This window comes from Gordionus sp. m RMFG-2023, chromosome 1, assembly GCF_954871325.1.
Source record: "Gordionus sp. m RMFG-2023 chromosome 1, tfGorSpeb1-WG-v2, whole genome shotgun sequence".
NCBI lineage: Eukaryota > Metazoa > Nematomorpha > Gordioida > Chordodea > Parachordodidae > Gordionus > Gordionus sp. m RMFG-2023.
The window spans coordinates 25724721-25752038 of NC_088775.1; the positions used below are offsets into that span (position 1 = coordinate 25724721).

General features: G+C 28.0%; 1 protein-coding gene across 1 annotated transcript in view; it reads right to left on the reverse strand.

Annotated features, from left to right (window-relative positions):
* Positions 1-5184: 5184 nt before the first annotated feature.
* LOC135931847 (leucine-rich repeat-containing protein 59-like) overlaps positions 5185-27318 on the reverse strand; it is a 53109-nt gene continuing 30975 nt past the window's right edge. The window contains exon 7 of the mRNA XM_065469154.1: positions 5185-5737. Within this exon, the coding sequence (XP_065325226.1) occupies positions 5619-5737 (119 nt within the window). The 3' untranslated portion in view covers positions 5185-5618. The remainder of the gene's footprint in view (positions 5738-27318) is intronic.

A 27318-nucleotide genomic window follows, 5' to 3' on the forward strand; every position in this document is an offset into this window, starting at 1 on the left:
TTAAAATTAAGCCTTAGATTAGCTCATCGAGAGGAAACGCCTGTCCTCCTAATGAATAGATTTTTTGATTAGCTCTCGATTGATATATAAGATGAACATATATATTATAACTTTCTATGTTACAAAAACAAATATAAAAAAGGTTTTTCCAATGTCTGTGCTCGGGGTTCGTGCTCAGAGCTGGTTTAGTCGATTTTTAGACCAAACCCCTGGGTTTGGGTTAGACAACCAACCAATTATTTATACTAGGCCTCCATATGATTCATGTTCGCTCACTTTGGCAGGTCTGCAACCACGTGCTAGTTAAAATTTAACAATCTAGCGTTGAGACCATATAGAGCCAAGATAAAACTCGCAGAAAAGGAGAATAGAAGTAAGACAGAATTTTGTCGCGAGGGAGGGGGGTGTTGAATTGTTATAATTATGGTGGACCAGGTCATATGCTTTAGGAATGCCTTGGTTGTGGAAAATTTGGGCATATAGCCCCTTCCAATGAAACAGGAGAAATTACGATATGCACAATATAGCTGTTTGGGTCATAAGCAGGAATATAATACGAGTAATTACAATAACAAAAATGGCTTTCCACAGAAAGGGTCTGACCAAAATGCATCAAATGTAAAGAGTATTGAAAGGGATGAAAATGGAAGTAGTTAATGTGCCTAATATAAAAAAACTGGGAAGCTAAGTATGGAAAATTTTAGGTGTTGAAAACCGGGATATTAGGCAAGGGACAGTGGGAATTTGTGACTATATGATGGCAAAGAATTAATACGGGGGTAATACGGTTAAGAATGACAAAGGAAGTGCTTTCTCAGGGAAAAATAAATAAGGGGGGGATGTAAAAATATGCTAAAGGAGTGGGTGGTACATGATATTTGTCCCATAGTGATGATAAATTTAAATGGAAGATTGGTTCCTATGTTGTTTGATAGTTAACAGCTATTTTGGTAATTGGGTACACTAGGTATCATAGTATCTGGCTGGAGGGAATGATGGATTACGAATATAGCAATTTAATCGAACACAGTTGGCTGCTATGGGTAGGGAAGAAATTGAAGCAACATTTGGTGAAAGGATTGAGGTATTAGATTTATGGATTAACAAAGAAATATAGAAGTTATGTTGGGGTGGGACTGGATATCTGGAATTGGTCCATGGTATAGTTTTTGGGGAGTATTTGCAAGGTAGAGTGTACTTGTACTAATAACTAGTGAGGAATATACGGTTATGACGTTTGAGAGTACGAATGTATTCTAGGAGCGTATAAAGGGAAAATATTTCTGAGGGAAAAATAAGCAAAAATTTCTCGGGGAAAGCCGAACTTTTTAAAGGAGATTGTGATATTAAGAGAAGGGAGAAAGGGAAGACTGGGCAGAGGGACGTATGGCAGTATAAAAAAATCTAGAGTTGATGATTACTGTAACGCAGAACGGTGAAGGGGAGTTGCTACTCAAGGAAGAAGATATAGGGAAATTTGGAATGATGAAAGTGCAAGAAGGAGTTCGGAGATTAATACAGAATTATCCAAAAATTTTAAGAGATATTAAAGTGGATATAAAATTGAAGGAAACAGATGTACCAAAATTTTGTATATTACAACGAGTACAGTTCAAATGGAGAAAAGAAGTAGAAATGGAATTGGATCTATTGGTACAAAAGGGTATTGTATATCCCGTGGAATACAGTAAATGGGCGACTCCACTGGTGCATGTAAAGAAATGGCCGGTTCCGCCTATGGGTAGATTTTGGGGTCACGCTAAATCCGTGAGCTGTAGAAGTTAAATACCTGTTGTCGCGAATTGAAGAAATATTGGCCAATTTAAAGGAAAATATTTATTTTTCAAAGTTGATTTCTCAAATGCCTAGCTGCAGCTGCGTGTAAAACCGTAGGTAAAGAAATTATTAACCATTACTACGCCAAAGGGATTGTTCACATTTTGTGCCATTTGGACTTAGTGTATCAGCTCTTAATGATCTATTATATGGACGATGTGTTGGTGTCTAAAAGAACCCCCAAACTGCATGAACGGAAATTGGGGGAAGTATTTCGGAGAATCAAAAAAAGGATTGCGGGCAATTGCTGAGAAAAGTGTGTTGAAAGGTTATATATCTTGAGCATAAAATTATGGGAAAAAAGGTGAGACCATTGGATAAAAATATGACAGGGATTACCAGGATGTTGAGACCTTATAATAAAGCAGAAGTGCATGCCTTTTTTTTTATCATCGGTTTTAGAAGGATGCTCAAATAACAGCGCCATTTTATCAATTGCTTAAAAAAGGGAAGAAATTTGAATGAAAAGTGGAACAAGATGCAACTTTTGAAGAGTTGAAGTGCAGAATTGGAAAAGAACCCATCATAGTGTGCTTTAATAATAAATTGGAGGTGTTAATGGCTGTGGATGCGTCTAATAAAGGTGTAGTTTTGTTGGATTGTATTGATAAATTAGAGAGACCAGTGTTATTTTTCTCAAGGATATTTAGAGCAGCAGAGATTAGGTATTCCGCGATTGAGCAAGAAGTGCTAGCCGTCATACTTGGATTAACAAAATTCCGAGAATATCTGATTGGGCAGGTTTTTTATACGGATCATAAGCCGCCAGTACATCTACTTAAGGATATAAAAAATTAATGCAATCGCCCTGGCTACAAAGATGGCTATTGCTGGGTAGTTTTGATGTACAAGTGAAATAAGATAGGAAGAGGAAATTATTTACCTGACATTTTATCTAGATGCAGAGCTGGAGAAGATTTCGGGAGGGGGGGGAAGAACACGAAGAATGGGACGAGAAAAACGAGCAAGTGCTCATGAGAACTTAGGCTGGAATATCCAGAGATGGGCAGTGACGTAGGAGGAAATTAAAAAGGTTACAAGATCGGGAATTGAGGCTAATTAAAGCGTGCATAAAAGGACGGAAAGCATGGCAGGATGGAAATAAAACGTTCAACTATAGAAAAAGAGTTAGTTATGATAGATGAATGTCTAGTGCGGAGAAGTGGGAGGAGGCAGTGATGGCAATAATTCATGTTGGACATCAAGAAATGGAAAGAAAGTAACAATGGGGATGAGAATTATGGTGGCCGGTGAATAAGGATATTAAAAATATCAGCCAAACATGTGTTAGATGTAATACCTGGGCCACGATGTCTCGAAGAGACATGGGAAAAGTGTGGCCGAAAGCAACTCAGCCGTGGGAGTGTGCATATTGATTTTGAAAACAATATATATACTCGTGGTGAATGCTTATTCAAAGTGGGTAGAATATGAAGAAGTAAAAGGCAAAATCTTTAAAAAATCTATGACTAGATTCGGAGTCAATACAACAATCGTATCGGACGGAGAGCCAGCCTTTATTAGTCCAGTTCAAGGTCTTTAGTGTGGAAATTGGAGAAAAGCACATTTTGGCGCCACCATATCACCCGAGTTCGAATGGGCAGGGGGAGCGGATGGTAGCATGGTCAAGAACTGGTTGAGAAAAACAAAGGATGAGGACGGAGAGATTTGGGTGGTAGTGGCGTATTACAATAACAGTAAAAAAAGTGGAGGAGGAATCGCCCGCGGAGAAGTTTTTAGGTAATAGAACTAGGATTTGGTTGGATTGCCAACTGTGCAAAGAGAGGAGAGGACCACGACGATGAGCCTGAATTTATGGTAGGAGAGACAATATGATAACTAAAAATGTAAGTCCGGAGTGATTTTAGAAAATATGGGGTGAAAATTGAGTAGTTTTTAGAAGGGAGAGAAAGGGTTCGGCACCGAGATCAGCTCCGCAGAAGGGTAGAACTAAAAGGGTTGTGTGGTTCCGTCAATAAGAAAATATCACAGAGAAATAAGTAATATATGGAATAGTAAAAATCTGGTGATCTAAGATAAATAAAATTGCTTTTTTGTGGCAAGTATTGTAACATCTCACGGGTTATATTTTAATTTAAAAAAAATTCGGAATGTTCCCATTTGACCTTATCTTTGAAGTTTCAAATTAATTGTTAGCTAGTATGTATTCTTATATTTCTTAAACTAATCGAGAGATATATGGTATAATGTTTGAAAATTTTTAAGCTAATTGGTAGAAATTAATATTTAAGAAAAAATCTTTTAGTTTTTTATTAATATTTAAAAAAATGAAAATTAAGAATTATGAAAAACATCCGGGGTACCTATTATCCTTTCGCGTTGTTAAATTCACCAGGATCATCTATATTAAATATCACCATGAAGAGCATGTTGTTACTTAAAACTATCATATAATTTATAAAAATAAGTCAATAATCTTCATATTGTCATACGGGGCCTTAAACAAACTAGTGACATCTAATGTTCTTATTAATTTAGTTGATTTTTTTTATTCAACATAATTCCTTCTTCATATCCCGTCAAAACTTTCCCCAGGTCTTCACAATTATACTTTAATTTGTAGATATTAAATTACCATAAATATTGATACCATGATAGAATTAATTGTATTTTACCATTTAGAATTGATATTTAGTCTAGTAGCATTAATAAGTAAAAAATTAAGGTTACTTTTGATGTATTTAATTAATTTAAACTTTTTCATGAGCAATTTACCTATTATCATATTTTTTGTTAATATATAAAAATTTACAGCCCCTCCCCATGCCAAATTGTTAAGCAATACATCACCGGCCACAGTACTCTATTTTTTTTAAGTAGCCAGTCATTAGTGAAGCTTTATTATGCGTTAACATATGGAAAAATAAGTGATTGATGGTAAAATGCATCTGGAGATGTAAACTAAATTTTCGATTTAATGATTTATTTTCGCATGTAGTGAAGTTTTAGACAAAGTTTGAAAAAAATGATGTTTTTGCCCAAATTTTTTTTTAATGATAGATATTTTATGCCCAATAAAATCATTTAAGATTTGGAATTTAAATAAAATTTAATCAAAAATCCTGTTTAATCATTCTCAAAGATATCTTAATTTTATTATGCCTCTGGTTAATATTAAATGTTTAATTCTTATTACAAAGCTCATATTCACCCTTTAAAATGACGATTCATTCTAAAATGTCACACTGGGCCAATTATAAGTATATTATATCAAAAAGATAAAATATTTCATAAAAATTTTGTAAGGAATTAGTTGAGAAAAATATAATTATTTTTTAAAAAATACTAAAAAAACAAGAAATTATGATTATTTATTTGCAAAGGTGTAATGGAATTTGAAAATGGTGCATAAATAAGATGAAAAAAACATAACAAATTTTAAAAATGCTAGTAAAATTGATAGGGGAAATTTCCCAATAACAAAGTATTTCTTTCAAAAAAAATATACGTGAATAAAGGTTATTTAACAATATTACTAAGATCTCATAATAATAAATCTATAACCAAAAATATAAATTTGAATTATTATTCGTAATAAATATACCATATTTTTTATTAATACTAATTACTTTATGATAAAATTTTTGCTAATATGAAATATTGAGAGATAATGTGCAAAAATATGATTTTTTCGGGTAGAAATTTTTCCTAAATCCCCTGTTCCCTCTCCCAACATTTTTTTATAATACATCACTTTTGTTTAAAAAGATTTAAAATTTCGATAAATCCGATATAATTTATTATTAATAAATATTATGGTTTCATAAATCGGATGTCATGAACGCCGAAGGCCCAACACCGACTACCCATAGAAAATAAAACATCGCGCATATGAAAGCCAGAGCAAACAGTATAAGGACCAATGTCCGAGGGGAAAATTCTGCGTATGAAAATAGAATTGTTAAATGAATAGTGTAATATTCCAAGTATATTAGGTTAACATAATTACCTATTTCTAAATACATATACAATAATAATATAATAGCAAAACTTTATTCATTAAAATTTTAGAACACACCTAATAAAAAACCTTTTCTGTAATACTTTAACTTATAAAAAGTCATCGAAAATATCTTATATATCTGGTAAGATTTACCATAAACAAATACATAAGGAAAATATAATATATATATAAGATTAGGCCTATTCAAAAAGTTTAAATGAATCGAATAATTTACTATCTGTATTCATAAAAATAATGATATTATTTCTCTTTGATTCAAATAATTCATTTTTAAACTTTTTATTGCAAAACTAATTATAAATAGAAAAAATTATTTTTAGGATCAAGTTATTAACCAAATTAAAAGATTTTTTGATAGCAAATTAGGTAAAACAAAGAAAAGCTTTTCACCAGTAGTTGATATATATACCTGGTTAATCACATCACCTGCCTGAGAAAGGTTATCAATAGAAATGATGGATTATTATGAAACATATTAATAATTATTCTGAATAATTCGAATATTCGAGCGTGAAATTATTCGTTTTATTCGAATCGCATAATTCTTTACTAGTATTCGGACAAAACGAATAATTCATTATTCTTATTCGTTACTATTTAACTCATTTTTGAATAGGCCTTCGATCTCTAATATAGTATTTCCATTTATATTAATAATAGGTATCACGACAATTTCTGTGAATATTTTATTTAAAGGATTTTAAATAAATCCTTAATTTCCATGGTTTCTCCTTTTTCAAAATAAAAGCTTAGCAATAAAAAATGTCCAGAATTGGGAACGTGGACTAGATTTTTTCATGGTTCTTTAATTTGAAGCCGATTCCTAATGTTCCAAAGGTTATGGTCCAACTACGCTAAAGCAATAAAAAATGGCCATGACTGCTACTAACGCCAGTGATATTTAGTGAAAAAACTAAATAATCACACCCTCGGCTCGTTTATTAAATATGTTTAACACCATGTGCCCGCGATATTTAAAATCATCCATTTTATTAAAAAAATGGATTTTATTTTTAAAGTTATTGAATTATGCATTATGTTTATATTTCAATAATTAACCAATTAGCATAGTATTTTTTATATATTAAATTTAAATATTCTCTGGGTAATGTTTCATAATTAACCCAGCATTCAGCATTATACTGTTTTAGTATTAAAAATACTTTGAGTGTACAGATTTATTTTATATAAATTTTTAATTTAAATAATAGGTATTCACTGGTTAGAGCAATTTTTTGATTCCCCTTATCTACTTCCATAAATTTGCTGCTTCTGGAAGGCACAGAATCAGAAAGTACAAAGGTAAACAATTTTTTTTACATTTAATAATTAAACATGACATGAAGATATTTTATGCTATTCTAAATACTTTTTCAGTTGAATTCAGGCCAAATTTTATTAATTTTAAAACTAATTACTGTCTTAGTTAATAGATTTTATGATATATTACAAATATCCTACTTCATGACGAGAAACTATAATTCTATATTAAGTTATGCAATGAACTATATTTTTAATCTTTTAAGCATTATTGTATAAAGCCTGTTGACATCAATATGAGGTAGATAAGGTTGATCCAATTATAAGTGATGGAAACTGTTTTTTCAGGCATTTTATTAATGACAACTTATAGAATCTATTCTAAATATTATTATAGATGTCTTAGCAAGGAAATCAGCAATGATGAGCAACATCATGAAATGATCAAGACTGTTCTGATATCTTTTATCCTTCAAGAAAAACATATCAACTTCTTTAGCGGATTCATAGGGGATAACACAATGTATTACATTGTGAAAAACAAAATGGGTTGCAATGGCACGTGGGCTACAGCTATTGAGATTTCCTATGCGGACATTGCTTCAAACGAATATCTTCGTTTTTTTATATGACAAATGGCTTTTATTTCATCTATTATTTATTATTCCTGAAATAAATAAATTTATTGGTTGTGTATATATATATATAAGAAATTTAAATTATCATTATAGTATAGTTTTATCTTGTAAATAATATATTATAAATTCATTTATAAACATATATGCCTGGGGCATTTTTTATATTTTAATAAAAAGTAGTATATAGTCAACTAATTGTATTTGTGCATAAAAGAATATTTGTAGCCTACTTTTATCATGTAAATAATATATTATCAATTCATTTCAATAACAGTTATTAAAATTTTTTACTGTTTAACTCTTCAAATCAGGTAGAAAACCCACATAATGGGCATGATTATGTTGGGTCTATGCAATCATAAGCTCCAAAAAACCATTATAACTGCTTAATCATAAAACAAAATTAAAATATTTTGCAGATATATACAATACCTACTACAAATATTAAGCTAAAAGATCCATGCAAAAAAATAGGTAATAACATTTTTTATACAACTAGAGTATGTATAGCCCATCCCCCTTCCTCCCCCCTACATGCTATAAAGGATTAAGTATTTTTTCTGTATTTATCATTTTAAATTATTTTATGAAAAGTAAAGAAAAATTTTCTAGTCAGTTAGAATAATATATTAACTTTTAAGGTGGTAAAGTCGCATTTTCTTTCATAAAAATCTAATTCGTCGATATCTTTTACTATTTAAATATTTTCATCGGAATATCGGCGTTGTAAATTTGAAATAATTAAATCAAGGCATACATAGTAAATCTTTATTCGGTAATACTATTCTGGGTAATCGATATCAAATCGATAACTTTTCGGCCCGACCTTTTTAATGTTTAGCATTACTGAGAGAACATCATAAAGCATGAAATCCAAAATTTTAGCCTCCAAGTACTAATAGTTTCTGAGATATCAATGGTCAAAAGTGCCAAAAATGACCTTTTTTCGAAAAATACGATTTTATTAAAAAATAATGATGCTAAAAATAAAAATTATATGTCATTTTTAACTATTAAAGGCCTTTAATTAAATATTAAAATTTTTTATAAAATAAATCTTGCGGTTTTTATTTAATTTATAAATTTTGAACCAGAAGGCTCCAGGTGTTTTGCTTTCCGAATTTTTTGAATTTAATATTTAATTATTCACTTATATTAAATATTTATAAAAAAAAATTTAAACTTGGGACAGCAATGGTTTTCTTATTTATTATAAAAAAATTTTAGATGGCGCTCCTAATAAAATAATGCATTTTTGCTATATTTCGCCAATAATCATTTCGACTAACGGCAATTTTTCACAGTCTACATATATTTTTTTAAAAACTTTATCACGAAAATTTTTTAGCATAACAAACGAAAATCGCGAATCATTATTTCTTAAACAAAAACTTCAATTGAAAATTTTTAAACACAATTATACTTGCTTTTTAGGTACATTTTCATTATTAAATTAAGCTCTTTTTATAGCCTTCGATACTATTAATATATATTTTTATTTTATATATTTTTATATAGTTGTTTTAATATTTTAGTGTTTTATCATTTTTTTTAAATTATACCAATATCAATATTATCAAAATTTTAAAAATTATATAATATATGAAAATTTATAAATAATTATTAGATTTCAGTAATAAAATATTTTCAAATTTTGATCATTAAGGCATCCTCGTTTATCTGTAAAGACATTTTTATCTACACGTCTTTCTAGTGGTGTTATATTTTATAAATAACAATTTTAAATCAAGATATTCTTTTAAATAATAAAATCTCGACATTCATTTTTGGAAAAATTTTTTAAATTTGTTAAGTATCAAAATTTAAATCATTATTAACAATCATATCTGCTGCTGTGGGATACTGAAAAAAATCGGATATTAAATTATTTGTTTGTAATCAATTGAAGACCTTGATAATTCATCATAATCTTTGTATTAATTATTTCATTAACAGTGTTTGATGCTTTCTCTTAAAATTACAATAGTAAACCTTTATTTAGTATCTATACCCTTAAATGTTTTACAATGGGAGTCTATTACATCTTTTAATCTTATGCGAGAGATTAGCATGTAATCTATCTGTGTTTTCCTTGTACCACTTTCGTATGTTATTAAATGAGTGTCTTTTTCCTATAGTAGGTGTTGGTTAAGGCAAGGTCGAAGGCTTGCGCAAATTTCAATACGTGCTCTCCTTCATCATTAGACTTCAAAGTCATCCCAGGAGAAGATATCGCCACACAACACAAGCTACTAGTCATGGATTTACACATCTCAAATAAATCCACTCAACACAAGATAAAACTGGAACCATGCATCAAATGGGGCAAATTAAAAACAATGACAGATGCCTTTGCAATCAATGCAAACATTGAAACAATAGATTCCTCACAAGTCAGTGAAAAAATGTGGACAGACCTTTCATCCAGATTAATAGACACTGCCAAATCGACACTAGGATTGACAAGGTGAGGCAACAATTCATACAAAGAACTATGGTGGTAGAATGAAGAGGTACAAACCACTATAAATGAGAAAAAAGCCCTATATGTGGTACAAATCCAAAAACCCAGATGACAATTACAAAAAATCCAAGAGAATAGCTACAAAGGCGGTGGCTAGGGCCAAATCTATGGCATACGATGACATGTATGAAGAACTACATACAAAAGAAGGGCAAAATAAAATATAGAGATTAAACAGCGAGAAAAGAACTCTAGGGATATAAACGGAGCTCCGAAAGTAATCAAAAATAAAGATGGGAAATTGATAATAAAGGAAAAAGAAATAATGAATAGATGGAAAGAATATTTTCAGGAACTTCTCAACTTTAATCCATACATACTACATCTAGACGAACACTCCTCATGTCAAAACCTTGTACAACCTATAACAGAACAAGAAATAATCACATGCCTTAAGCATATGAAAAATAACAAAACTAGGGGTCCAGACGATATTCCAATAGAAAGCCTTAAAGCACTAGGAGATGATGGAATACATCTCCTCACAAATCTGTACAATAAAATACTTGGAAATGATGAGGTTCCCCAAAAATGGAGGCAGAGCTATCTAGCTCCTATCTTCAAAAATAAAAAGGATCCACACAATTGTCAAAATTACAGTGGCATAAAACTAATGTCACACTGTCTAAAACTATACGAAAAAATAATAGAAAAAAGATTAAGAGACATAATCGAAATAGGAGAGACTCAGTTTGGCTTTATGCCTGAAAGATCAACAACTGATGCTATCCAAGCAATTAGGCAGATGAGTGAAAAATACAGGGAAAAGAACAAAAAGCTACACATGGTCTTTCTCGATCTAGAAAAGGCCTTCGATAGAATCCCAAGAAAACATATCTGGTGGGCGCTACGCCACAAAAAGTTCCCGAAAAATATATAAGAATAATACAGGATATGTATATGGGCCATACAACAATGGTCCGTAGCACAACAGGTACTTACAGGCTTCACAATAGCCGAAGGAGTTCATCAAGGGTCGGCTCTCAGCCCACTTCTCTTCATTACAGTAATTGATGTATTAGCACAGTCTATACCTCAAACAGTCCTGTGGAATATGATATTTGCAGATGATATTGTGATACTTGCCGAATCCAATGATGAAATGAAGGAAAGATTAGTGAGTTGGATAATTATCCTAGAAAAGCATGGATTAAAAGAAAATAGAGAAAAGACGGAGTATATGGTGATAGGAGGAGATGAAACAGAGTATTGATATATATGAATGCCAGATATCGGCAATTGAAAGCTGCAAATATTTGGACTCCACTATACAAACAAATGGCACAATAGAAAAAGAGATAAAGAGTAAGATTAAACAAGGGTAGTTAAAGTGGAGATCTTTATCTGGAGTGCTATTTGACAAAAGAATCCCACACAAATTAAAGGGAAAATTTACAGTTCCATAGTACAACCAACTATTCTATATAGTTCGGAAACATGGTCAACCAAAGAGGTAATGCTAACTGAAATTTTCGTATTTTTTGGTAGACATGGCAAACATCAGAGATTTGTTTCTTTATTTTGAGACATTATTTTTGGAAACAATGTCTGAACTTTTGATGCTTCAATAATTATTACTTTCTCCTCTTCGTCATTATTATATTAATCTAAAATAAATTTTTAAAATTAGCATAAAAAAATTAAATTAACCAATTCCATTGAAAATATAAATTGCAGATTCCTTGATATGGATTATAATATAAAAAATTGTCTGGTTTATTGATAAACTCGAGCATAATATTTAATGAAAATATTACATAAATATATATTTTTATTACATAAATTACAATGTTTTTTACATAAATTTTTTTATAAAATAAAAAAAAAATATTTTTTAATTTTTTTTTACAAAAGTAGCCTAAAAGGTAGCTAATAGCGCGCTACTTTTAAAAAGTAAGATTTAATTACTCTGCTATAAATCTTCAATTTAAATAAGTTAACTAACATTGCATTAAATTTTTTTCTTACTTTTATTTTATTTATATGTTTTAGATTAAATGGTCTAGCATTGATAAAATAATAGCAAGTGTCTTACATTTTCGATATTAAATTATGATTAATTACAAAAAATCAATTTATAAACCAGAACGAACCGAAAAGAACGTTAATTTTTCAAAAAAACTTGGAATGGAACAAAACATTTATAAAATATCTAACTAAAACCTGAAAAACCAGAATCGCGGTTCGAACCCTGGACATTATCAAATGCCATGTTATATAAAACCAGGGTTGGGCATTTGACCGATATATGACCGGTAAAATATGGTTAAATTCAAATAAATGATTCTTAAATCAATATTAACTTTATTTTGTTTTGAATATATATAGTAAAATGAATCTTAATATTAATTTTATTTAAATCCATTGTCATTCAATAACTAATATTTAGTCAGTGATAGAGTCTTGTTCTGATTCATATTCAATCATTTTCTTTAATATTTTTTAATCAATTTTTCTGTTGTCGAGATCTTCAATCGATTAGACTAGTGTTGTTAATTAGTCGATTTCTACCGACTAAGACTAATAGTCGTAGTTGAGGAAATCGACTAAAAACTTTAGCGACTAAATTAGTCGATTAGTCATGAAAACGACTAATTTAGTCGACTAAAACGACTAATCAGAGAAGATAAACAAAAAGAAGTAAAGTGAGAATTTGTCACTAAAATAACTATAAGAGTCATATATAAGTTATTTTTAATATTTTTTGAATTTCTTTTTCTTTGAAGGAACAGGTTGTTGTATGCAAATATATATTTAGATGAGCCCTTATTAATTGGGTGGTATTCAAATTTATATAGATGAACTTTCATGGATTTTGTTGTATGCAAATAAAAATAATTATGAATATGAATCTTTTTGATTATAGTTAAAAAGAAAAATATAATTTTTAATTACTTATTTTTGTGATGAATTTTTACGAAATTATAATTTTTGGAATATTAAAAGTGGAATAAAATAAAAAGATTTGAAATAAAAGAAAATCATTCTTGAAGATAAAAAAAGAAAAAGGATATTAGAATTAATCTGGTTACGATCTCAGACTAGTGATTATACTGAGGGTAACATCAGTAAGATTACCAAATTCAATAAATTACATATATTGCATTATGTTCAGTCTCTCCCACTAGCCTCAGCAATGTATATCAATCCCATATTGGTACAGTGGTGCCTTATAGTGATTGATCCAGGCTTTAGAAGATCAAAGGTCAGTCTAATTATACATTGGAACTAGGTAAAAAAAAAATATATATAAATTTTTTGATAATTTCGGTTTTCTTATTGATGTTATATAAAATTTCGATTATTGTATTGGTTTTATTCGTATGTTTATATTTATTTAATTGTTTAAGATTAATTAAAATTATTTTAATCAAGTGGTTATTGAGTACACTTTAATGTATATTACGCAAATAAATTTATTAAGTTTAATACTTGAAAATATAAGTATAATTATATTTTTGTTGCTAATTTTAAGTTTCACGTTAGGTTTAATTATAGGAAGAAATACGACTTACGTTAAGATAGAGAGTAAAGAGTTTGAAAATATTAAGAATGTATTAAGAGAGGAAGATAAGAAAAGAAATATAAACAACTTCATAAAATTATAAATTGTTATTTCTGAACTTTTTAAAAATTATTTTAAAGCAAGGTATAAATATATATTGTAAACATGTTAAATCAAAATTTCAGTGAAGATGTACCATAGAAAAGTGACAATTGTCATAATCGTCATTTTAAAAGTTTTTCGAATTTTTTTAACGCAAGTGGGTAAAAATATAGATTGTAAATGTTATATAAAATTTCAGTGAAGATGTACCATAGAAAAGTGACAATTGTCATAATCGTCATTTTAAAAGTTTTATGAAATAGATGAAATGTTATAATATAAAGGCATTTTCAATCATGGAGAAAGAAAGAATGTGAAATGAAATTGTAAATAATTTTCATATGTTTTTCGTCTTGCCCCGCCCATATAAAAAAATTTTAACCACGCTGGCCTCATATGAAATTTAAATATGACTATTCTTTAAATTTTTTAAGTATCTAATAAAAAAAAGTTTCATCGCTACTACACCACTACAAAAAATCTCATTATATAAAAAGCATAAAAGAATTTACGATTTAAATTATGATCAAAATATTTATGGTATTATAAAATAATATTTATTGATATTAATTATAGTTATGCAAAATTAATAAAGAATTCATATTTTCTGTGCTCAAAGACGTTCCCATTTATTAATACCTTTCTCTCTGTAATAGAATTGCCAATATTTTTCTAATTTAATTTTAATTGTAATTACATCATTTTTTTGATGTTTCCACAATAGTAGGATATCGGTATACCTTTTCCTAAACTGAGATTTTATATAAATAAATTTATATTTAAAGAGAAATGATGCTAAATTTAAATATATTGTTTATAAATTTAAAATAAACTAAGTAGCATGAATCCTTTCTAAATTATATTAATCAATCTCCTTTAAAATTTAAATGTTTTGTTATATAAATAGTGTACTCTACTCAGTCCTCTCCTCACTATTAACCTCATCTACCCTTATATTGTGAAATTAATATTGATAAAGTAAAAAAATTTGAAAAAAATTTAAAATAATAATATGGGAGAGAGAGAGAGTCGGGGGAGATATTGGTTATTTGGTATCCCGTCTTTACAGAGAATCTTTTATAGAGAATGCAAATATAGAGAAAACAATTGGAGAGAATGTCGTTTAATAATGAATGTCGTTTATAAAGAATATCGTTTATAGAGAATGATTTTATAGAGAATTTATTTTGTAGAGAAACTTTTAAAGAGAAAACAATTATGGAGAATGTCGTTTATAGAGAATTTCATTTATAGAGAATGATTTTGTAGAGAATCTCGTTTATAGAGAAACTTTTTAAGAGAAAACAATTATAGAGAATGTCGTTTATATAGAATCTCATTTACAGAGAATTAGAGAATCTCTTTTATAGAGAATATTTTTGCAGAGAATTGTTTTGCAGAGAATTGTTTTAGTGCGAATTATTTTATAGGGAAGGATTAATAATTTTATATTGAAGAATTTTACAGAGAATGATTTTATAGAAAATGAATTATTTTAGAAATAAATTTTCTCAAATATGACCATTTACCGTCTAATTCTATTTTTTTGGCACTTATTAAACCAGATTTAATCTAATATAATTTATTAAAAATATATTTAAGGATATTTATTTGGAAAATCTACTCAATAAGAGGCTAAGGATATTTAATCTGGAAAATCTACTCAATAAGAGGCTAAGGATATTTAATCTGGAAAATCTACTCAATAAGAGGCTTTGAGATTCTTTTTAATTACAAATGTAGAATATTTTATTATTATATATATTTGATGCGAAATATCAAATACATTTAGAAAAGGAAAACATCAAAGTAGGCTTAAGAAAAATTTCCAAAAAAGCAATGTCCTACACCATCACTTGGAAAGCAATAAGATAAGTTGGAAAAATTAAGTTATTCACAAAAATAAATAATTACTAAGTTAGTTATAATCTTAATAACTTAACATTTTATTGCATAAATTTTTTATTCAAATTTTCAAATTTTTTCGATCAAATAAAATTAATTCAAAATAGTTCCATAATCCAAAATATATAATTTTTATTCATAACAAATGCATATATACATTGTATATAAATATAAATTTAATTATATATTTAAAAATATAATTTAAACATTTAAATTAATATTGTGAGACAATGCCCTTAGGTAATCTAACATGGGCCTTGAATAGTAATCTTCGACTATTCTATATACCCGTTGAGCTCTTTCCCGATATTGTTTCTTTGAGAGTGGAGCCAATAGTCCCAAAGAATATTGCGCTAATTTATAGCAATTAAGGCTATCTTCATCTTTGAGAGCTAAAAATTAAATAAGATTTTTAAAATATTTTATATAATATATATTTCCAAATGGTTGGATGATGGGAACTTATATGGGAAGAAAAACTCCGGTGCCAACCTTCTACTGCATCGTTGGTATTTGGAGCTCGCATCAGAGTGGAATCATAGAAATTCCATAATGAAATACTAAACAATGGGGATCTCCTCTCCATTGCTATCATTTTGCCTATCCATGTCTCCTCGAAGTATTCTATCAAAGGTTGGAGAATATCCCGCCTTTCTTGATAGAATTCGGAACCAACCAGCACCTCGAATCCATGGATTATGTCGTCCACTGGCACATATGCCAGTGATAATAACATCTTAATTTGTAAAGCAAAATTAGGCTCTGTCATATATGACATTCAAATTATTGCATTTTTTTGAACGGGCGCCATATGCATTGAGACATGTGGAAGAAACATCCACGGTTATCAGCCAACGGAAAAGATTGGTTGAAAGCTGATATGGCTGCCAATTCAAAGTCTGTCATTATAGACCTAGGATCAAGATGAATTTCGAAATTTTTAATTTTTTCGAAAATATTTAAATAATCTTGATGGCGACGCGACGCCATAAGGATATAAACGGCAGGAATAATCGTGTCGTATTTCATCCCATGGATGGTATAGATTTGTTGAAAGAGTGGAGGGCATGTTTTGAAGGTGCCATCTGCGTACCATTTGTCGCACGTTGATAGGAACTGTACATTTTTCATTGTTGAAAATATTAGGCATCGATGATCATGGTGACCGCTATCATATAATAAAAATTATTGCCCGTTATTATTTATTTGATATTCAATAGGGATTATTAGGTCAATTAAATTAACAGGAACAGTAGGCGCCCTTCCTACTAAGCGTCGTTTTCTTTGAATTGTTCTTTTGATTAAGGAACAACTTGGCATTCTCCCCATAGCTGCTGTAGATATATTGGTTGTTATATCCGCTATTATATTATTGGGTAGAGTTTGCGAGGTAGTTGCCTTTTCCTTTATTTGATTTATTTCTTTCCTTGCTTCAATTTCGGCAATGTCTGGAACATGATTATGCATTTGATTATGAAATATAACTCCAGATTTTGTCCTCCTTCCATTGCACTCCTCCAAGTGGAATTTAACGCAACGCCAATAACTTGTATCGTTAATAAGCTTTTCTCGTTGAAATATAAATGATTCAAAAATTAGTAATTGATTGTTTTGACTGCTTAAAATAAATTCAGCCATTAATTTATAAGTTCTTTAAAAAAAATTTAGATTTCAAAATTAATGACAATTTTTCTTAAATCCTATTATATATAAAATTAAACTTAAATAATTGTAAGTTTAAACTTTTATTATAATTTTTATTTATTTGTATTTTCATAGAGCAAATCTCAATCAAATATAAAAATTTTTTTATTTCCATTTTATTTTTAGATTTTTTTTTCTCAATAAGAATTATATTTGTCCATATTTTCTATGTTTTATATTTTTACATAAAAAAAAACAAGACAGACGCTGTCATATAAATTCTCGGAACCCTTGAATAAAAAAAAAGGAAAAAATAATAAAAAAAAATATTCACGTTCCTGATTTGTAATTGTTTATGAATAATTATGATAATATTTTTAAGTTTCCTGTTATTTTTTTTAAAATACGCTGAACAATTAGAAGTAGTAATGTTAAAATTATGAAAATATTTCCTTCTTTATCGCCTCTTATAGAGTAGATTTTCCAGATAAAATATCCTTAGCCTCTTATTGAGTAGATTTTCCAGATTAAATATCCTAAGCCTCTTATTGAGTAGATTTTCCAAATAAATATTCTTAAATATATTTTTAATAGAAAGAGCTCAACGGGTGTATAGAATAGTCGAAGATTACTATTCAAGGCCCATGTTAGATTACCTAAGGGCATTGTCTCACAATATTAATTTAAATGTTTAAATTATATTTTTAAATTATATAATTAAATTTATATACAATGTATATATGCATTAGTTTCTATTAGTGCTTTGCTTTAACTAGTAGAGTAGCAATTTAAAAAAAAAACTATTAGCAACAAAGCCAGCCTTACGCCAATTTTTTTAGAAAATTTTGTCAATATTTAGTTGCTTTGTGCATTATTTTAATCTGCATGGCCTGGCCCCGATTTTTTAAAAATATATTATATATTTTTGCCTAGATAATAATGGTGATTTAAAATATTTGGTTTTAAAATATATGGCCTGGCCCGGGTTTTTAAAAAAAAAGCTTTTTTGACCCGGCCCGTGTATTTAAAAAAATAAAATTTTAGGCTCGGCCCGGGTATATTTAAAAAAATTAAAATACAGCCCAGTCCGTGTATCCGGGCCGGATTTAAAGGGCCTGTAGGTCTCTGATTTATAGTACGCGTTTCTAATTTCCCTGATAAATCTGATTTTACCAAATCTATTCCGAAGAGAATCTACCCTGGGAATTTCATAAGATTTCGCCTAAATTTTTTGTATTTAATAATTTATAATGAAAATCTATATAATTTAGTAAAAATTAAGGTAAGGGCGATAGTTTGATGGGTATTTTGTTCTATTTTTTGCATTTTAAATAATAAATTGAGCGCGTTTTATTAAATTTTAAATCTGATTTTGCCGAAAATGCATTCCAATATGTGTAGAATACCCACCCTATAAATTTCAGAAGATTTTATATTGAACTTCTGAAGAAATTTTAATTTACATTAATCTGAAATTTATAAGTAATGTTAGTAGCCTAAAAATCAGCTAAACCTAATTTGGCTTAACCGAAAAATCGCCTAAAACTAATTAGACAAAATGTAGGGACTGGGAGCTAGGCTAATCGCCCGTCTGCGTTATGCAACACTAAGCCTAGCCTTTATTAAAATTATTTTATAAATTTATTATGTAACGATATATGACGAGTGATTAACCGAGCTCCTTAGCCGATGCCTAATTTTTGACTATTCGTTTTCGCCTATTTTTATGTTAAGCCTAATTATGCTTAGCCGATTTTTTGGCCTAAAAACTTGGCTAACCGTTTTGGAATTGCCTAAAATTAACCGATTGCGCAACATTAAGGGTGGTATGTTACACTTATTAAGGTGCATTTCTTGCAAAATCAGATTTTTAAATTTAAAAAACGCACTCAATTAATGATTTTAAATGCAAATAACAACAAAAAATAAAACAATACCCATCAAACTATCGCCTTACCAAAATTAAGTTAAGATCACTAGAGTACTGTCTAATATTCACATGATAGGAGGGAACACTCGGGGGTGGTTGGATCAATTTCTGTCGAAATCATCATAGGTCCGAAAATAATTGTATCTGAATTTACAAAATAAAAAATGATAGTTCAAACTCTTACCTAAAAATTATTCATCGACAAAATTTAAAATAATACATTTTTTTCTCTAAATTGATTTTAGTAAAATGAAAATTTCTTATTACAAGCCGTAAACTCCTTATCAGTTTAGAGAAAGATGAATCAAAAAGTTTAAAATGTTTTTTGCACTTGTTAAACATAACGGAATTCCAAATACAAACTAAAGTGTCCTTTTATTATTGGTAGATAGATCTGGTTATAAGCAAGTATAATTATCATTAATATTTAAATTTCTTCGTATCATTAGGACTAATTATTTATTCAAACTTTTCTGTTGAAGGGGGGGGGGGGTGTTTTTTTCAAATCCCGCATAAAATTTTTGAACTTTATAATTGTCCCATATATAATATTTCTCTATAAAATCAAGATCTACAAATAATTCTCTACACAAAATAATTCTCTATAAAAGTAATTCTCTTTAAAATCATTCTCTTTGAAGTCATTCTCTATAAAGGACATTCTCTATAAAATAATTCTCTTAAAAATCATTCTCTATAAATTACATTCTCTATAAAACCATTCTCTATAAACGGCATTCTCTATAAATTACATTCTCTATAAATTACATTCTCTATAAAATCATTCTCTATAAATTAATTCTCTATAAAAATTATTCTCAATATAAAACATTCTCTATAAAACATTCTCTATAAAACATTCTCTATAAACTACATTCTCTATAAAACAATTCTCGGTAATGCATTCTCTATAATTGTTTTCTCTATAAATGTTTCTCTATAAAATGCATTCTCTATAATGGTTTCTCTATAAAGACGTTACAAAAAATTAATGGTGTAGATAGGCGCTAACATTATTTAAAATAAGAAATAAAATATCAAAATGTGATGAATTATTAAATTTAGGCAAACAATAAACAAAACAATTTATAAAAATAAGGGAAAATATATGAAAGTTTCAGAATATACTATATTTTAAATTAAATTTTATTTTTTTAAAAAAAAAATATTATATTGCAATCTAGATTTTAAAAACATAATAATTGAAAAAGTAATCATTTTTGTAAAATTAAGGTATGGTATGGTTATTTATTGAATTAAGTCATAGATATCAATTTTCACGTGGAACCAGCTACCGGATTAAAAACAAAAAAATGAATTAGCAGTATTGCAATCTAGATTTTAAAAACATAATAATTGAAAAAGTAATCATTTTTGTAAAATTAAGGTATGGTATGGTTATTTATTGAATTAAGTCATAGATATCAATTTTCACGTGGAACCAGCTACCGGAAAACAAAAAAATGAATTAGCAGTTGCAATCATCAGATAAATCAGATGATCGATCATAATCACGATCTAGTTTTGATTTTGAACATTCAATATCAATATTGAAAAAGATATTTTTGTATATTATTTTCTAAGTTTTCAAAGATGTTTTAATTATTTTAAACATTTATAAGTTTTAAAAAAATCAGTTGATAATTAAAAAATATTTATATTGATTCCTTAAATAAATTGTAATTTGCACCCTTCTTTTGTGATATAATCTTGACGTGGATGTTATCTATTTCAAAAATTTCATTTATAATTGAATTATCTTTGCTTTTGGGAAAAAGGGTAAAATTAAATTTTTATCCACGTCGATGTTAGTTACATGCAAAAAAATCCAAAAAGTATTTTTAATCTAATTACCTTCTCTCAACAATAATATCCAAAACAGTAATCGGTACTTTAGTATTAAAAATGTTAAAAATGAAGCATATATTTTTTAATGTTTACCTAATAAATTTTAAATAACTAATAAGAGTTTAAATTTTTAAATCGGTCCGTTAGCACTTTTAAAATTAGATAGAAGAGCTTAGGCTAAAACCCAGCTCGTTTCAGCAATTATTCTAAAGATCTTAAAATTAACGATTATATTAATTGTCATATGGCACATCCATTTAAATTTTAAATTAACATGTTTACAATTTATTTTACTCTGTTACTTCAAAAAAGTTTAAAAAAATAATGATTATGATAATTGTCACTTTTCAATTGTATGAAAATTTTATTTAACATATATATACTATATATATTTTTACCTATTTGTTTTAAAAAAAAGTTCAAAAAGAATAATTATGACAATTGTCACTTATCTATGGTACATCTTCACTGAAATTTCAATATAACATGTTTACAATTTATATTTTTACCCATTAACTTCAAAAAATTTTTAAAAAAAACTTAAGAATGACGATTATGACGTCACTTTTCTAGAGTCTTCATTTAAATTTTAATATAGCATGTTTAAAATATATATTTTTAACCATTTGTTTCAAAAAAACTTAAGAATGACGATTATGACAATTGTCACTTTTCTATGGTACATCTTCACTGAAATTTTAATTTAACATGTTTACGATATATATTTTTACCAATTTGCTTAAAAAAATTTCAAAAAAACTTAAAAATGACGATTATGACAATTGTCACTTTTCTATGGTACATCTTCACTGAAATTTTAATATAACATGTTTACAATATATATTTTTACCAATTTGCTTTAAAAATTTTCAAAAAACTTAAAAATGACGATTATGACAATTGTCACTTCTCTATGGTACATCTTCACTGAAATTTTAATATAGCATGTTTACAATAAATATTTTTACCAATTTGCTTCAAAAAATTTCAAAAAAACTTAAGAATGACGAATATGAAAATTGTCACTTTTCTATGGTACATCTTCATTGAAATTTTAATACAACCTGTTAGAATATATATTTTTACCCATTTGCTTTAAAAAATTTCAAAAATGACGATTATGACAATTGTCACTTTTCTATGGTACATCTTCATTGAAATTTTAATTTAACATGTTTACAATATATATTTTTACCAATTTGCTTGAAAAAGTTTCAAAAAAACTTAAAAATGACTATTATGACATTGTCACTTTCCTATGGTATATCTTCGCCTAAATTTTATTTTAACATGTTTCAGGCGCGTACGCAGGAATTTGCTGTGGTGGGTGGGGGGATAATTAAAATTTTTTTAAATAAATTTTTGTTATTTAAAATTATGAAGCATAAATTTATTAGGACTAATAACTTTTTCTAATACACAATTTTAAATTAATGTGAATTATAAAAATTAAATATATAAACCGGCATATGAAAAACTTTAAAATATATAAACCAGCACATAAAAACTTTAAAATACCACCGGCATATAAAAAACTTTAAAATATATAAATAGGCATATAAAAAACTTTAAAATATATAAACCGGCATATAAAAAACTTTAAAATAAATGTGAATTAAAAAAATATTAAACGGATATAACCGGCGGCATATGAATAACTATAAAATAAATGTAGAAATTTTTTGTGCCTTTAAAATTTATATATAAAGTATAAAAAATATAAATGTTGTAAATATAAATAAGTTTATTAGGTATTATTGTATTTTGTGAATGAACTATTTTTAATTCATAGGGCAGCACTTAGCAACTGCTCCCAACCTTTTTTGGATGCCAAAAAAATGCTATGGATGCTTTGCATCAATTCAAACATATTTTAGATTAAAATTATAAAATTGCAAAAAAAAAATTAAAAGCATATAATATATTTATAAGGTAAAATCCAATCTTCGTTGGGATAGAGCTAATTTTTCAATTATCTCATCCGTGTTTGGCGTCAAATGCCTATGAATATTCAGGGCCAAATTATTCAATCTACTTTCAGAAGTTGTACTTCTTAGGTAAGTTTTTATTTTTCTCAAAGAAGAGAATGTTCTCTCATTAGTTGCAGTACTAATGGGAATAGTTGCTAATATGTATAATAATTTTAATATATTAGGAAAATAATCTAAAATATGTTTGAATTGATGCAAAGCATCCATAGCATTTTTTGGGACTATACCAACCATAGTTAATATACCATAGTTGCATTCAGCTAATAAAGCATCATAAGATACTTGAACATCTTCATGATAAAAATCTGCTAAATATTTTATTTTATTTCTATCACCATCTGAAAAAGGTTGGGAAGGTTTTTGTGGTAATAATATCTGCAGATTGCAAAGTGCTGCCCTATTAATTAAAAACCGTTCATTTATTTGTGTTATAAATGTATCTAAAAGAGGGATAAATAGATTTATTTTATAATATTCTGTGAAGATGTACCATAGAAAAATGACAATTGTCATAATCATCATTTTAAAAGTTTTCTAATTTTTTTAACGCGAGTGGGTAAAAATATAGATTGTAAACATGTCATTGGCGTACGTAGCGGGGGGGGGGCAGGGGGACAAATCCCTCCCCAAAGCCAAAAAATGCAGATGCCGGATATATTTTTCAAAAAAATTATTGTCTATATATTAATATTATTTTTATTATCTTTATTCATATATCTTTCATTCAAATATATATTTAATTACATTTATTTACCACAATCATTTACGAAGTTATTTTATCAATTAATTTCAATTTCAAGTTTTCCTTAATATTTATCTCCTATTTTCAAATTTTTACCGGCAAAATATTTATCTACCATTTTTTTCTAGTCAAATAATAATTATGGACATAAGAAATTTTTTTAAAAACACTAATGATGATAAAGATTCTAGTCATCCTCATCTTATAAAAAAGCAAAAAGGTATGAGTAATTTTATAACATATTTTTATTATTTTCTTTAAGTAATTAAAACCCCTGCCATAATAAATACAAATAATGAAATAATTGTTGGAAGAATAATTGAGAGTCAGGATATAGAGCCAAAGCCATCAAAAAGGTTATTCTAAATAAAGATTTTGGCTTTTTTAAAATAATTTTAATGAATTATACTCATAAACTTATAACTAAAATCCTTAATAGAGTACAATGATCATCTATATGATATAGCCAATTTTTTGGATAAAGATAATATTAGCCTAGAAGAAAGTCATTTACTTCGATAAGATACCTAAGATAAATAATTTATTTAATTTAATAATAGATTTATATTCCACCCCTCAATTTTCAATATCCACAAACTGTGTGTGCTAATAGAAAGTTAAAATTTCAAAACAGCTATTTTACTAGATGGTTATGGCTAGCATACTCTATCCGTGACAATGGAGCTTATTGTAAGATATGTGTCCTGTTTGGTCCAAGATATGCTGGAAGAAATTTGGTTAAGCTTAATAGCCTTGTTAAGACTCCATTTAACAGATACAAGATGCTGGAGGAATTTTTGATAATCATCAAAAAACAAATTATCACAAAAGTTGTGAACTTGATTTCCTCAAAAGAATCAATTCAAAGTGGGGATATGATTCCCATATCATCACATATTGATAAAAGTAGGATTACTATTGCAAAAGAAAATAGATACAAGATAAGACTAACTATTGAGGCTATTCTATATTGTGGGTTGCAGGGATTAGCATTACGTGGCCATTTAGATTCAGGAAGCCTGAATTTCAATAATAATGATAACGAAGGTAATTTTCGTGGCCTTATAAAATTTAAAGCATTAGGAGATTCTGCATTAATGAAGAGCATTAATAGTAGTAATAAAAATGCTACATATCTTAGCCCTAGGATCCAAAATGAAATAATTGATGTTTGCAATAATATCATTCTAGAAAAATTGATTACTGAAATCAATTCTGCCCCATGCTTCTCAATTTTGGCAGATGAGACCACAGACATTGCTGGCATTGAGCAGATGTCACTTTGCGCACGATATATAGACACTCAAAATAACATTATAAAAGAGATGTTTCTTCAATTTATACCAGTTTCTAGCATGACTGGGTCTGCCTTAGCTGATGTAATATTTAACAATCTTGAAAAATTCAAAGTAATAATTAATCACATTATTAAAATTATTTTTTTCAAAAATATAGCTTAATATAAATTTGATACGTGGGCAAGGGTATGATGGAGCTCGTGCAATGAGTGGGCAATTCAATGGGCTTCAGGCATTTATAAAAAAAATGCCCAACAGCCATATATGTTCATTGTGCTGCTCATTCCCTCAACCTGGCTATATCTGATGCATGTTCTTTGCCATTGATATCAAATTGCTTAGGTATAATTTTATTTATTTCAATTAAATTTCTTATATTTATATAAGGAAAAATATCTAGCATCTATGAGATGTTTACAAGATGGAGCCTTCGCCATCAAGCTGTGACTTCTTTTATGGAGTTAGAAGAGCCAATTATTAATGCTCTTACCGAAATCTCACAATGGTCTGAGAGAGACATTTCTACAGAGGCTAGCAAATTATTAGATTCTATATTTATACCAAATTTTTTTTCTCATTACAATGTATTAATAAATTATTTAATTATACAACCATTTTATGCAATACTTTTCAAAAACCCGATATTGAGATGATGAGAATAGCAGAGAGTATTTTCATAGAACTCAATGAAATTCGAGCTAATGTTGATGAAGAATTTCATATTTTATATGTTATTGTTGAGTCAAAAGCACAACAATATGAGTTTAATATTTGTCTCCCACGACTTGCGGCAAGGCAAGCTCATCGCCCAAACATTAATATAGGGTCAATCGAAGAATATTATAAAATAAATCTATTTATCCCTCTTTTAGATACATTTATAACACAAATAAATGAACGGTTTTTAATTCATAGGGCAGCACTTAGCAATCTGCAGATATTATTACCACAAAAACCTTCCCAACCTTTATCAGATGGTGATAGAAATAAAATAAAATATTTAGCAGATTTTTATCATGAAGATGTTCAAGTATCTTATGATGCTTTATTAGCTGAATGCCAACTATGGTATAAAAGATTAACTATGGTTGGTATAGTCCCAAAAAATGCTATGGATGCTTTGCATCAATTCAATCATATTTTAGATTATTTTCCTAATATATTAAAATTATTATACATATTAGCAACTATTCCCATTAGTACTGCAACTAATGAGAGAACATTCTCTTCTTTGAGAAGAATAAAAACCTACCTAAGAAGTACAACTTCTGAAAGTAGATTGAATGGTTTGGCCCTATTGAATATTCATAGGCATTTGACGCCAAACATGGATGAGATAATTGAAAAATTAGCTCTATCCCAACGAAGATTGGATTTTACCTTATAAATATATTATATGCTTTTATATTTTTTTGCAATTTTATAATTTTAATCTAAAATATGTTTGAATTGATGCAAAGCATCCATAGCATTTTTTGGGATCCAAAAAAGATTGGGAGCAGTTGCTAAGTGCTGCCCTATGAATTAAAAATAGTTCATTCACAAAATACAATAATACCTAATAAACTTATTTATATTTACAACATTTATATATAAATTTTAAAGGCACAAAAAATTTCTACATTTATTTTATAGTTATTCATATGCCGCCGGTTATATCCGTTTAATATTTTTTTAATTCACATTTATTTTAAAGTTTTTTATATGCCTATTTATATATTTTAAAGTTTTTTATATGCCTATTTATATATTTTAAAGTTTTTTATGTACTGGTTTATATATTTTAAAGTTTTTCATATGCCGGTTTATATATTTAATTTTTATAATTCACATTAATTTAAAATTGTGTATTAGAAATAGTTATTAGTCCTAATAAATTTATGCTTCATAATTTTAAATAACAAAAATTTATTTAAAAAAATTTTAATTATCCCCCCCACAGCAAATTCCTGCGTACGCGCCTGTGTTTACAATATATATCAAAAATAACAATTATGACAATTTTCACTTTTCACTGAAATTTTGTTTACAATTTATAATTTTAACCTGTTCCTTCAAAGAAAAAGAAATTCAAAAAATATTAAAAATAACTTATATATGACTCATATAG